Source organism: Sinocyclocheilus rhinocerous, unplaced genomic scaffold (genome assembly GCF_001515625.1).
Source record: "Sinocyclocheilus rhinocerous isolate Xijiao unplaced genomic scaffold, SAMN03320098_v1.1 scaffold2194, whole genome shotgun sequence".
In the NCBI taxonomy this organism is placed as follows: domain Eukaryota; kingdom Metazoa; phylum Chordata; class Actinopteri; order Cypriniformes; family Cyprinidae; genus Sinocyclocheilus; species Sinocyclocheilus rhinocerous.
The window spans coordinates 892949-906115 of record NW_015652304.1 but is presented as its reverse complement, the minus strand read 5'-3'; the positions used below and the strand labels follow the sequence as shown (position 1 = coordinate 906115).

The 13167-nt window shown below is 40.3% G+C and overlaps 2 protein-coding genes across 2 annotated transcripts in view; both read left to right on the top strand.

Annotated features, from left to right (window-relative positions):
• Positions 1 to 495: 495 nt before the first annotated feature.
• LOC107714662 (meprin A subunit beta-like) lies at positions 496 to 6147 on the top strand. The gene is made up of 10 exons (XM_016520591.1): positions 496 to 561; positions 658 to 730; positions 832 to 952; positions 2291 to 2469; positions 2655 to 2873; positions 3080 to 3235; positions 3428 to 3652; positions 3852 to 4034; positions 4338 to 4508; positions 5726 to 6147. The coding sequence occupies exons 1-10, from the start codon at positions 496 to 498 to the stop codon at positions 6145 to 6147; spliced, it is 1815 nt and encodes a 604-aa protein (XP_016376077.1).
• Positions 6148 to 9017: 2870 nt separating this feature from the next.
• LOC107714661 (meprin A subunit beta-like) overlaps positions 9018 to 13167 on the top strand; it is a 27336-nt gene continuing 23186 nt past the window's right edge. The window contains exons 1-2 of the mRNA XM_016520590.1: positions 9018 to 9074; positions 11836 to 11916. Of these exons, the coding sequence (XP_016376076.1) occupies positions 9018 to 9074; positions 11836 to 11916 (138 nt within the window). The remainder of the gene's footprint in view (positions 9075 to 11835; positions 11917 to 13167) is intronic.

The following is a 13167-nucleotide window of genomic DNA, read 5'->3' as shown; positions in this document are numbered from 1 at the left end:
TCGTTTCTCCGATCACAAATGCAGACATGGTTTTATGTTTACACGGCGCTATACGCAACGCAACGCGTAAAAAGACAGTATAAGTTATTATAATCCGTAATTATGTCCCCACTGGATGCTACAAATGCCTCGTTTGTAATGGGTTTTAATGTTTTTGTCTCGTCGCGCCGGGACATACGGAAATACAGTATGGTAGGGGCGTAACATTTCCGTCACACACTTGAGGCATTCGGCCAATCACAACGCATTGGATAGCTGGCCAATCAGAGCACACCTCGCTTTTTCAGACCGATGAGCTTTGTAAAAATCGACGCGTTTCAGAAAGGCGGGGCATAGAGGAGAAACACTAATGTACAGTATGTGGAAAATAATGTGTTTTTTTAACCTTAAACCACATAAACACATTTCATTACACCAAATACACCAAATAATGTTCTTTTTAGCAACCTCATATGACCCCTTTAAACATTATTTTACTCATGTTTTTGTAAGCAAATGTACTGCGAACTGAACAGTTTTGTGATATTAGGTTTAAATCTCAGAGAAGGAGACATCGTGATGGTGAGTTCTGTTTGTTGTTTATTGTATAAATAAAATACTGGATAATTCAGTAGATCTGTAGTTCTCTCAGGATACTTAAAACAATCTGTTTTAAAGCCTAAGCAAAAGAGCGCCATTCTTGGGAACCGGTGGGATATTTCCGTCCCCTATGAGCTGAGTGTGAATCTCAGTAAGAAAACATGGATTTCACACTTACAGTTTAACAAATGAAATTTAAATATTTTAATTAGCATTTCTATTGTTTTAGATTATTTTGGATTGTGGTTATAGGTGTGAACTATAAAGGAGTCATTTGGAGAGCCTTTGAGCAGTTCAGACTGAAATCATGTATTGACTTTAAGCCCAGAGCAGCAGAAGACATTTCATATATCTCTCTGGAGAGTCGTGACGGGTACAGTATGGTTCCAGTTAGTAATCAACAATATTAGTATTACATAGTAATATACACTATATAGCCTAAACTATGCTGTACTTATGGTGGACCAGTAGTGCACAAAACAAATTGCCACAACACAACGCATAGGACTAATTTTATTGTGTTGTGCTAATTTTGCTGTGTTGCTACTTGTTTCTGTTGTGTTGTGCTTATTTTGTTGTGTTATGGCTTGTTTCTGTTGTGTTGCAACTTGTTTCCGTTGTGTTGTGCTTATTTTGTTGTGTTGTGGCCTGTTTCTGTTGTGTTGCAACTTGTTTACGTTGTGTTGTGGCTTGTTTCCATTGTGTTGTGCTAATTTCGCTGCATGTGTTGTGGCTTGTTTCCGTTATGTTGCAAGAAAATTAACCATGGTTTTATTGTAGTAGAAGTGTAGCAACCATGGTTTTTGGCGTATTGATTATTATTTGTATAACAGTTTGACTACAAATTCCATGGTTAAACTATGGTTAGGTTAGCAAAACTATGGTTAATTTGTGGTTACCATGGTTTAACTACAGTAACCATGTTTTTTTTGTTTTTTTTCTAGTAAAACCATGCTTAATTTTTGTAAGGTGTTTCTGTTATGTTGTGGCTTGTTTCCGTTGTGTTGTGCTAATTTTGTTGTGTTGTGGCTTGTTTCCATTGTGTTGTACTAATTTCATTGTTTTGCGACTTGTTTCTGTTGTATTGTGCTAATCTCGTTGCGTTGTGGCTTGTTTCCGTTGTGTTGTCCTAATTTCATTGTGTTGCGACTTGTTTCTGTTGTATTGTGCTAATCTCGTTGTGTTGTGGCTTGTTTCCGTTGTGTTGTCCTAATTTAATTGTGTTGCGGCTTGTTTTCATTGTGTTGTGCTAATCTCGTAGTGTTGCAGCATATTTCCATTGTGTTGTGCTAATTTTGATGTGTTGCAGCTTGTTTCCATTGTGTTGTGCTGCGTCTTGTTTTGTGAAGATTTCATTGTGCTGTGCACTACTGGGCCCCGTATGTACTGAATGTATAGTCTACAACATTTAAATGAATAAACTCCCAGTCAAAAGTCTGGGCACACTTGACTATTTCCTGTAAAGGCTTTTGCCAAATATAATATTTTGACAATTACAATAGACAGACAACAAAATATTAAAGAAAAGAAGATATTAACATTTAACATTGTTTGGTCACTAGGTGCTGTGTATAATTCTTCCATTTGTGTTATTTGACAGCTCTTGGTTACTTTTCTTTTTTTGCGTAAAACAATTTGAATTGTAGTGTTGTTAACATTACACATCAATGTAACTGTGTTATGTGAATGTGTTCTCTCAATTGTTTTTCAGGTGTTGGTCATATGTCGGTCGTACATTTGCTGGAGCTCAGGCTCTTTCCATTGGAGATGGTTGTGGAACAAAAGCCATTGTTGAGCATGAGTTTCTCCATGCACTGGGATTTTGGCATGAGCAATCAAGATATGATAGAGATGATTATTTGACCATTAACTTTGAAAACATCATTACAGGTTGCTCTGTATTTTTTTTTACTATTATAATTTTGTTTTTAAATTTAATTGTCTTTAGGAAAAAAGTGAAATAGTCCATTAATTACTTACATACTGAATGCAGTGCCCATTTAACTAATCAGCACTTAAATAACCCATTCCTTATGAAAAAGCACATCAATAATTCCATCAGTCTTTATTTTCAGGTCAGGAGCACAATTTCAATAAATACAGTGAGAACCAGACCACCACCCAAGACACCCAATATGACTACTACTCTGTGATGCATTATGATAAAAATGCCTTCAGCAACGGTAATGGATCCACAATCATTACCAAGCGTCCTGAGTTCCAAGATGTGATTGGTCAACGCCTGGACTTGAGTGAATATGATGTGATTGAACTCAACAAACTCTATAAATGCAGTGAGTATTTCCCACATTGTTTTCATGTGTGGCTTTTGTTGTTTTTATAGTTTTTTTTTATGTGAATTCTATATAAGATTAAATTACTGCTGTTGGTTTTTGTTAAATTTCTTAGCAGGAATGTCTGATGCAAGGGAGACCATAGAAAACATGTTATGAATAGAAGTTGTAATGATTTGATTTTGCCTCAAATATTTGCATTACAGATTCGTCCATCTCTTTCCTTGATCACTGTAGTTTTGATGATGAATCTCTGTGTCAGATGAGTGTCTGTTCTGCTGGTGATTATGGCTGGCAGAGAATGAAGTCAGTGAGTGGCATCAATGTGACTGACCACACATACTTGGGCAAAGAACAAAATGGTGAGATCTGTTACAGTCTGTCTGAGAATGTGAAGTTTCTTTTTTGACAGTGTGTGCTTATTCACAGAAAGAAACTTTAGGATGGAAGATAAACTATTTTTAATGCCCAAAAAGTAATGCATCACTTCCAACCACAGTTGCAGTCACTGTACCATCCAGTTCTGCACAATACACCTGTTTTAATGTCTGCAGGGACGTCTTTCTTCATGCACTTCAGCACTGAGGGCAGGAATGAGGGAGATGCAGCCAAAATGGAAAGCAAGACAATGACCCCTAAAAGAGACTGCAAAGTCCAGTGCCTGCAGTTCTACTACTATCACAGTGGCCATGAGTCTGACCAGCTAAACATCTGGATCCGAGAATATCAGAATGAAGCAGACAGCAGAGGAACTCTCAGACTTATGGATCAGATAACAGGCCAGTCTCTGTCCTGGTTTAAATACTGTGTAGATTTAAATAATAATAGTAACAACACATGTAGACCTATATTTCAAGCTGGTCCTCAAATATTCTACATTACTGACAGTTTAATTTCTTGCAGAACCCCCTGGCAATTACTGGAAGCTGCATCATGTGCCACTAAATGCAAATAAAACCTTCCAAGTTGTGTTTGAAGTCCGTAAAGGAGCTGGAAACTCCAGTGGAGGATTTTCACTGGATGATATCAATATTTCAGAGACTGAGTGTCCCCACACATGGCAGATAAGAGACTTTGAGAAGGTTTTGAACAACAGTGTGTTTGACACTTGGATGTACAGTCCGCTGTATTACTCCAGTGATGGTTATCGCTTTCAGGCTGGTTTAAGTGTGTATCAGAATTACCTTTCAATATATGTTCGTCTGGTATCTGGTGTATATGAGGATCAGCTGCAGTGGCCTTGTCCATGGAGACAAATAACCTTCCAGATGCTTGACCAGAATCCACACTTACAGAAGCGCATGTCCTCTGAGAAAAGTTTCACATCTGACCCTTCTTTGATTTATTCCAGTGAGAATCTGATTATTTTTCTCTCATACCATGTTTACATGCAGCATTTTAGTTAACTCAAGATCAAGGTTATGTAGCTTTGGAGGGCCTAAAAAACATATTTTGTTGTAACAGATGTCAGTGTTTGGGACAATCCTCAAAATACTGGAACTCAAGTCGTCATTGGCAATGAGACCGTATATGTGGGTATTTTTTGGGGCTATAAATATGCCATAATGAAAGAGGATCTCACTAGAAGAGAGTTTATCAAGGGTGGTGACATCATATTTCTCTTCACCATGCAAGGTAGGTTTTGTGAAGTACCTTCAGAGAACTCATTTGGGCGGCTATGATATATTTCAGTTGTGCTCCATTTTCTGAACATTTATATAAATTTTGTTTACCAATCCAGATATCTCAGGGTTTCTTCAGAAGGACTCTCTACCCTGCCCTAAAGCAACAGTGAAGAACTTTAACGTTACTTCTGATTTGAGTGCCCAGCAAGGATCATGTGCTCCAAGGTAAATATCCTTTTAACCTCTCTTGTACAATCATTCAGAACACACAAAAATTTATTAATGTCTAAACTTATTGTCTATTTATGCTACAAAATGGTGGTCAGAACAAGTTCAGAGACATCTGAAAATCTGATCATCTGAATCTGTTCCCTTTTCTTGTGTTTTTGGACTCTTATTTTGAAGTGTTTCTGTTTCCTATTGTTTCCTTGCTCCCTTCCTGTGTTTAGTTCCCTTCTTGCATTTGTTACCCTGGACGCTTCTCAGTATCCCTCCTCGTTTCCTCGCTCCTCCATCCTATGACCAGGAAACCGATCGATCTCAGCCATCTTGTAGTAGGACGTCTGTTGTGGTTGCTAACCAGTTCTTCAATGTTATTATCTGTTGTAGTAATACTGTCGTGAAGTCATGCTGATGCGCATGCTTCACAGTTGTACCACATTCCGTGACTGTTGCCGCTGAAGTTCATTGAGTAAACTGGCATTCTGCCGAAGCTCTGTTTGTATGTGTTTTGTTGAACGTAACATTTGGCGACGAGGATGGCTTTATCTCTACCTCCCCCTGTGCCATTTCTGCCCCACGCTGGTGAACCTGTCGTGCCGTGGGAGCGCTGGTATGTGTTGTTTCAGACGTACCTTGTAGCCGCGGGCTTGTATGATGTCCCGGACGGGAGAAAACATGCACTTCTCCTCCATTGTCTCGGCGCTGAGGGATTACGGATCTTCCAGACGCTCTATGCTGCAAATACATACTCTGAAGCTGTTGCACGACTAAAAGGACATTTTCAAAAGACTCCTAGTCTGCTGTTGAAACGCTTACATTTCAGACAAAGATGCCAACAGTCGGGTGAGTCAGCCAGTCAGTTTGTCGTTGATTTAAAAAGCCTTGCGGAGCCATGCAAATTTGGTGCTCTCCGTGATGAATTAATTAGAGACCAACTTATTGAAAAAACAAACAGCGCATGGGTCAGAGAGAGGCTGCTTATGGAAAATGATAAACTTATTTTAGATAAGGCTCTCACTCTGGAACTCCAAATCGAAGAAGCTACACGGTGTGCAGCTAAAATAGCAGAGACTAATGCAGCTAAAACTGATGTCACCTCTGTACCTGCAAATACAGTCATGGATGAGGAGCTCCAGCCTGCAGGTGCAATCATCCAGCAAACACAGCCAAGTCAACAAAGACGGAGATGTGGCAACTGTGGCTCCATTCGTCATGCCAACAGGTCCCCAGATTGCCCAGCTATCGGCCAAAAGTGTAGACATGGTGTTAAGCTCAACCAAGGTTGCAAGGTGGTGCAGATCAAAGTCCAGTTCGCAGCCTTCACCAGCAGTAATTCATACAGTTGGTCCTCACTCAGTCACTTTCTCCACATGTGGTGTGCAGCTGAAAGACTGTTGCATTTCGCTGCTTCTTGGCACAGGAGCTAAAGTGTCATTGCTTAATATGGCCACCTACAAGAAAATTTTCTCTGATGTTGAGTTACAGCCATCACCTCTGAACAGGGCTGGACTGGGGTTAAAATTCGGGCCTGGACAAATCCAGTCCATCTGGCCCACGAGTTCGCCCATGAATATTTTACTGGGTTACAGGGCCTTTAATTGGAGTAAATAATAATAGATATTACTGAATTCACGACAAATGCAACAAACTTAATGCATTTTTGTCACATAGAAATGTATTGCACTTGACAGTAAAGCATTGATTTTGAGCTAGAATGCAGGAAATGTATTGCTAATAAATTCTGTCATCATTTCCTCACCCTCATGTCATTCCAATGACTTAGTTTCTTCTGTAGAACACAAAAGATATTTTGTAGAACGTTACCAAACCATTTTGGTTACCCTTGATTTCTACTATATGGACAGAAATTTCTTGAATTTCTGAATTTATCTTATTTTATGTTCCACAGAAGAAAGAAATTCATACAGGTTTGAAATGACATGATATTGAGTAAATGATGACAATTTTCATTTTTGGGTGAACTATCCCTTTAAGAACTTATTTAATATTTAAGTAATAACAGTAACATTTATAATAAATACATTTCTATTGTACAATGTTAATAACTACAAGTTAAATTACAATGGTGCTGAATTGACAAGTCTATGTATTGGCATTTTCCAATTTACCTCGTCATGTAGTTTACATTGTCGTGGCTGTTTTCAGCCAGCATCACTACAGAACCTTTAATGTTCTCATATGTCACACGACTGTAGCGTATACACAATTCTGTGTGGCATCTGAATGGATCAAGCGACTTGCGCTGTTTATCACTTTACATTGTGGCGGAAGCGCAGCGCACGTTCGTCAGCGCTGTGCGGGCGACTGATCCCACTCTGCTTTTGCGCGCAACTTGTGAATGCATTGATAGGAGAATATTGATATATATTCTCCATTTCCAGAACCATTTCCATTTGGTTCCATCCATTTCCAATGGAGAGTAGCGCTTTAGATAATGTAATCTTGTTAAAATTGATTTCATAAAATTGGTATCGAAAAAAGTATCGTTCAGGAACCGGTATCGGTATCGATATCGAACATTTTTGAACGATACCCAGCCCTAGGTATCACACCACTCAAGCATAACACCCCCTGGGCATGGACAGCAGATTGTGAGCAGGCTATTCGATGACTCAAACACATTCTCACGTCACCATCAACACTAGCTCATTTTGATCTCTCCAGCCCCACCCTGGTGACATGTGACGCAATAGCAGTCGGAGCAGTCCTGTCACAGCTGCATGATGGCATTGAAAGGCCTATTGCTTTTGCTTCACGGGCTCTGAGTACTGCGGAACAGAAATACTCAGTGGGAGAGAGAGGTGTTGGTGTGCATCTGGGCATGTGACCACTGGCTCATGTACTTATATGGACGATCCTTTACTCTCAGAACAGACCACCAGGCTTTCACTACTGTCCTCTGCTGGAACGGGCCACAAGCCCCTCAGGCTTCACCGATGGGCTGACAGGTTGAATCAGTATAACTACCATCTGCTGTTCACTCCTGGAAAAGACAACGTGGTTGCAGATTTCCTGTCACGTTCAGCTGCGGAGCCAGATAGCACAGCCAAGCAGCCAGGGTCATATATGGAGAGTGACCTTGTGCAGTTAGTGTATGAGCCCTTACAGACCACAGTGTCTCTTGAAGAAATTAAGCAAGAGTCTGCAGCAGACCCACTCTTCGTTACCCTCAGAACCTACATTCAGAACAGCTGGCCAGCTCGGTGAGCACTGACCTGACACCTTTCTCCCGAGTCAGGGCAGAACTGACATGTTGGGGTGAGTCATGCATTGCATGGGGGCACCGAGCAGTCATTCCTCTGTCCCTTAGGGGGCGGGTGCTATCAATGGCACACGAGGGTCACGTGGGGATAGTTAAACTGAAGCAGAGGTGCCGAGATTTAGTTTGGTGGCCAGGGATTGACAGAGAGCTCGAAGCTCTTGTACGTGAGTGTGCACCTGGTCTGCTCAGTGGTAAAACAGGTGCTCCAGTACCGCCACCCTTGCAAACTGTTGACTGGCCCACCATGCCATGGGAGCATCTACGGATGTACGTTTGTGGGGAGCTTGCCTCTATTCCTCACCATAAACGGTTCCTAGTTGTGGTGTATGACCTCCACTCAAAGTGGCCCAAGGTTGTGCCTATGGGCTCAGTTACAGCCTCCACAATGGTTGATTTCCTGGAGCAGCTCTTTTCCCGATGGGGAATCCTGCGAGCCATTACCACAGACAATGGGCTGCAGTTCGTTTCCAATGAGTTTTCATCATACCTGGCTGCCAGGGGCATAGCCCATATACGTATTGCCTTCTACCATCCTCAAGCTAATGGCGGCGTGGAAAGATTTAATCAAAGTCTAAAAATGACATACGTGCACACCTCTCTGCCAGACCCTCTTGCATTATCACGCTACCCAACATGCCACCACTGGGGTGTCCCCTGCCTGTCTCATGCTTGGCAGGGAACTAGAATTACCATTGAGCAGGCTGCGCCCACCTCATCAGCTCCCAGTGAACACTTCGATTCAGGCACGGGTTCATCAACATCAGCGCAACATGAGAGCCAGATATGACAGCAAGCATTCATGTTCAGGCCAAAAAAATGAGAGTACAGGATTGGGTAAGAGCCCGTAGGCCACATTGCAGCAATAAATTGAGCACTTTCCTGTCTGAGCCCCTCCAGGTCAAACGGCAGCTTGGGCCAGTCACTTTGAAGCTAACTAATAGATCCCGGTGGCATGCCAGTTGTCTTCAAAGAGTGCCCACACCTTCTGTAATGGAGGAGAACCTGAACTGACCTATGGACCCCGTTCTGCTGCCACTAAATCTGGATCCTAATGTGGTCACCAGACAGGAAGTGAGAACCGAACGGTGTCAGAGCCCACAATCTGAAGATGCCCCTATGACAACTCGTCCTGTGAGGACAAGGGCACGTCCTGCACACTTCCAGGACTTTGAAGCTACGTTTCATACTTAAGCTTGGTGGGAGGGGGGAAAATGTCATGGTTGCTAACCAGTTATTCACTGTTATTATCTGTTGTAGTAATACTGTTGTGAAGTCATGCTGATGCGCATGCTTCACAATTGTACCGTATTCCGTGACTGTTGCCGCTGAAGTTCATTGAGTAAACTAGCATTCTGCCGAAGCTTTGTTTGTATGTGTTATGTTGAACATAACAACATCTTAACTCTTTCTCCGCCAAACACGGAATTTTCCATTATTCATGAGACAACGCTTCCCTGCCAAACATGGAATTTTCCGGGTTTCTTTGTTTTCACTGTTATAGGCTAGGGGGCACTATTAAACATCTCCTGAATGAGTCTAGAAAGTGGCGATCAAAAACACAGACCAGGAAGACGCAGAAATTAGCGATCTCATATGTAAACATATGCATATGAAAAATAATGCGATCATCAACACTAACCACATATAAATGTAAACTGCCTAATGTTATAGAGTGAAATGTCAATCCAGAAAGTGGTAAAGGCCTGTGCAAGCTTTGGGAGTACTGATGGAAGCCATCTACAGCATCTTTGCTTTGATAATATTACTGAATATGAACCAGATGTAGTATTTGAGAAAAATGCGATTTTCTCAGCTTTTTGCTCAAAATGTTGCTTTTTTTATGAAACCTACCTACATTCAAGTGTTAAAGGGGTGGTTGATTTTGATTTCACTTTTTTAACTTTTTTAACATTAGTGTGTAATGTTGCTGTTAGAGCATAAACAACGTCTGCAAAGTTACGACGCTCAAAGTTCAATGCAAAGGGAGATATTTTCTTTTAAAGAAATCTTTTAACAACCCGTAATGGTAAGGGGGCGTGATGTTCCCGGACAACGTGCACAAGGCAGTTAGTGAATCACAACACACTGGGCCAGCTAACCAATCTGAGCCCACTGCATATTTCTGGGGGAGGGACTTCAGAGAACCAAGAACTCAACAGACCGTTTTGACGAGAACGGAAACAGCGGTGTAGAATAAAGGTAAGATATGTGAAAATAGTGCAGTTTTTTTTTTTAAACGAAGCATGAACACGTTACACTGCACCCCATAAACACAATCAAGCCTTCGAAAAAAGCTGATCAACCACCCCTTTAATAAAAAGGGCTTGAAGCTAGAATAAAACGGTTATTTTTTGTTTGAAAGTAGAGGGTCTAATCTTTATTTTGATGCATTGCATGTTTAGATTTTCATACAACAAAATATTCTCATTTAAAGAAATCTTTTAACAACCCGTAATGGTAAGGGGGCGTGATGTTCCCGGACAACGTGCACAAGGCAGTTAGTGAATCACAACACACTGGGCCAGCTAACCAATCTGAGCCCACTGCATATTTCTGGGGGAGGGACTTCAGAGAACCAAGAACTCAACAGACCGTTTTGACGAGAACGGAAACAGCGGTGTAGAATAAAGGTAAGATATGTGAAAATAGTGCAGTTTTTTTTTTTAAACGAAGCATGAACACGTTACACTGCACCCCATAAACACAATCAAGCCTTCGAAAAAAGCTGATCAACCACCCCTTTAATAAAAAGGGCTTGAAGCTAGAATAAAACGGTTATTTTTTGTTTGAAAGTAGAGGGTCTAATCTTTATTTTGATGCATTGCATGTTTAGATTTTCATACAACAAAATATTCTCAGGGCCATGAAATTTTAGTGAAAATCAGCAAAAACGCTGGCAGTGGCTGGCAACTTTTTTCAAAAACGCTGGCGGGGAAAGAGTTAATTTTCTAATTGCACCACGTGGAGGCGTGGATCGAGGACTGAGGAGGCTTCCAGAGGAGCTATGAGCGAGGATACACAGGTGTATCCTATGCAGAAGTCTTTCTTGTTGAAAAACCTGACGCACGTGTAAATTTTCCTCCCCCTTCACATGTCGTAATAATTTGAATTTATATTTTACCTTTTCAGTTTAAATAAATCATACATGTCATATATTTCAACTGGGCATCTTGCTTTATTAATATTAAATATGATTAATTATGTCTTAAATAAAAAACAACATAAGGGCAGATCCATTTAGAGCAGCTGATGATGCTTAGAAAGTGACGCTTGAGTGATCAAGAATATTCCAATATACAAATAACCGTTACTTTGATTCCTCTGTCCTCATTTTCTTTCCTTGAATCCTTCCCTCATATCCTAAGGGGGGTGGATCTAAGAAACGAGGAAAGGAAGCAAGGAAAGGAAACGAGGATGCATAAATAAGAATTGAGAAGCACCCCGTTTGTTCTTATGTTCACCCCCTATTTTGTTGTCATGGTTGTTCATTACTATAACTCCTCTACCTTGTTAGCCTCCCTATATAAGACTGTTTACCCAGTCACTCCTTGTGAAGTCTTGTATGTCTGATGTGCTGCAATTCTGAGCATTTCTTTGTTTTCCTGTTGTTGGATTTCTGCCCATGTCCTGGATTCCTCATTCCTGTCTTGCCCTAGGTCTATATGTTTGGATTGATTACATGTGCTCTGAAGTACTGCCTGTGTCTTGGACTGTGACTTTGGATTACGCTAACATTAAACTACATTTGGATCCTCAATCTCTGAGTCCCTGTGCAGTTCATGACAGATGATAAAAACCTTTTATCATCTTTTATTTTTTGTTTGTTTGCTAGAGTTCTTCCTATACCTCAGATGACCTCAACAACTACTACTGCTGCTACAAGAATTACAACTACACCAGGACTTACCGAGGGGTAAGACATAGTATAAATTTTTAATAAGTTTGAGAAAAGCTTCTTTACTATATCACTGCAATATGTGAAAGAAAAAGTAAAAGGCTGTGCTATATTGTGAACATAGTCACTGGTAAAGAGCACTGTTAGGGGGCGATGCGGTTCTCTGCTTCTATGTCCCCACCAATGTCAAAAGCAAAACTACGCCCTTGATATTTACCTTAGAACACAGCTTCAGGTACCTTATCCTTTGATTTGATAATGATTCACATGGATGTTTTTCAGTTACAATCTCTATTTGCTTTTATTTATGAACTGGTTTTACAACATCTGAGGACCTCCCCAAATGTCTCCAAATCTGTCCCTGATAGATTCAGTGAGTTAAATTAGTGAAGGATTTGTGTCCTTTGAGTTTTCAAACAGTAACTCATAAGTCTTTTTGAATGATTCATTAACAGGACTGCCTCAAAAGAATAATTTATTAATCAGACTACCTCAGTTGCAGTATGTTTTTGATTCACTAAAAGAACTGGTCATTTGTTTGTAAAATGATTTACTGCATTATTCAAATATATGCATTAAAAATGTTCATCTTCACATATGTTCTTTTCCTTTAGTGAATGCGTGGACATATTTTGCAATTCCAGTGCCAAGACTGCCTCCTCTCTGATCATCTTGGTGGTGTGCTTTCTTTTGCTAGTCAGTTAATCATGAGAAACCACTATTATCAGCCCTATGTCTGACTTCACGACTTCATAGCCAAAGAATTGCATCTATCTTCAGCTTTTTGCTACATGCATATGATAATTAAATATGTATTGATAATATTAACGTTAAAGCTTGCATTAATCATGATGATTTACACACATTCTCAGGAAAGAATAAGGTAAATATTTGCCATTTGAGTCTTCTTTTTTTCAGTCTGATAAATCGCTGCATGAATGCTATTGGTTTAAATAAAATGGTTTAAAACTTTTTTTTTTATTCAAGTGGGGTTTAATGTAAATGTTAGAGGGGAAAATGCTCATAAAAAGAGCCTATGCACTCAGATTTGGCCTGTAAATGCAAGATTTTGGTGGCATCTCATGGCACATGACAGAGCTTCCACTGTGAACAAAAGGACATGTACAATTATTTTAGATGCCTAAAAGGAGTGAGGAAAGTCTTCTGATAAACAGCATAACAAACATTGAGAAGCTCAAAAAGAAAAGCTTACACTAACTGTGTCGTAAGTTTTCTGTCAAGATGTGTTTGGTTTAATGCTACAAGTCA

Coding starts and splice junctions, on each gene's coding strand:
- LOC107714662 (XM_016520591.1), top strand. CDS start 496: ATGTACTGCGAACTGAACAGTTTTGTGATATTAGGTTTAAATCTCAGA. Junction 3,653..3,851: donor ACTTATGGATCAGATAACAG/GCCAGTCTCTGT, acceptor TTGTGTTTGAAG/TCCGTAAAGGAGCTGGAAAC. Junction 4,035..4,337: donor TGGTTATCGCTTTCAGGCTG/GTTTAAGTGTGT, acceptor TTGTTGTAACAG/ATGTCAGTGTTTGGGACAAT.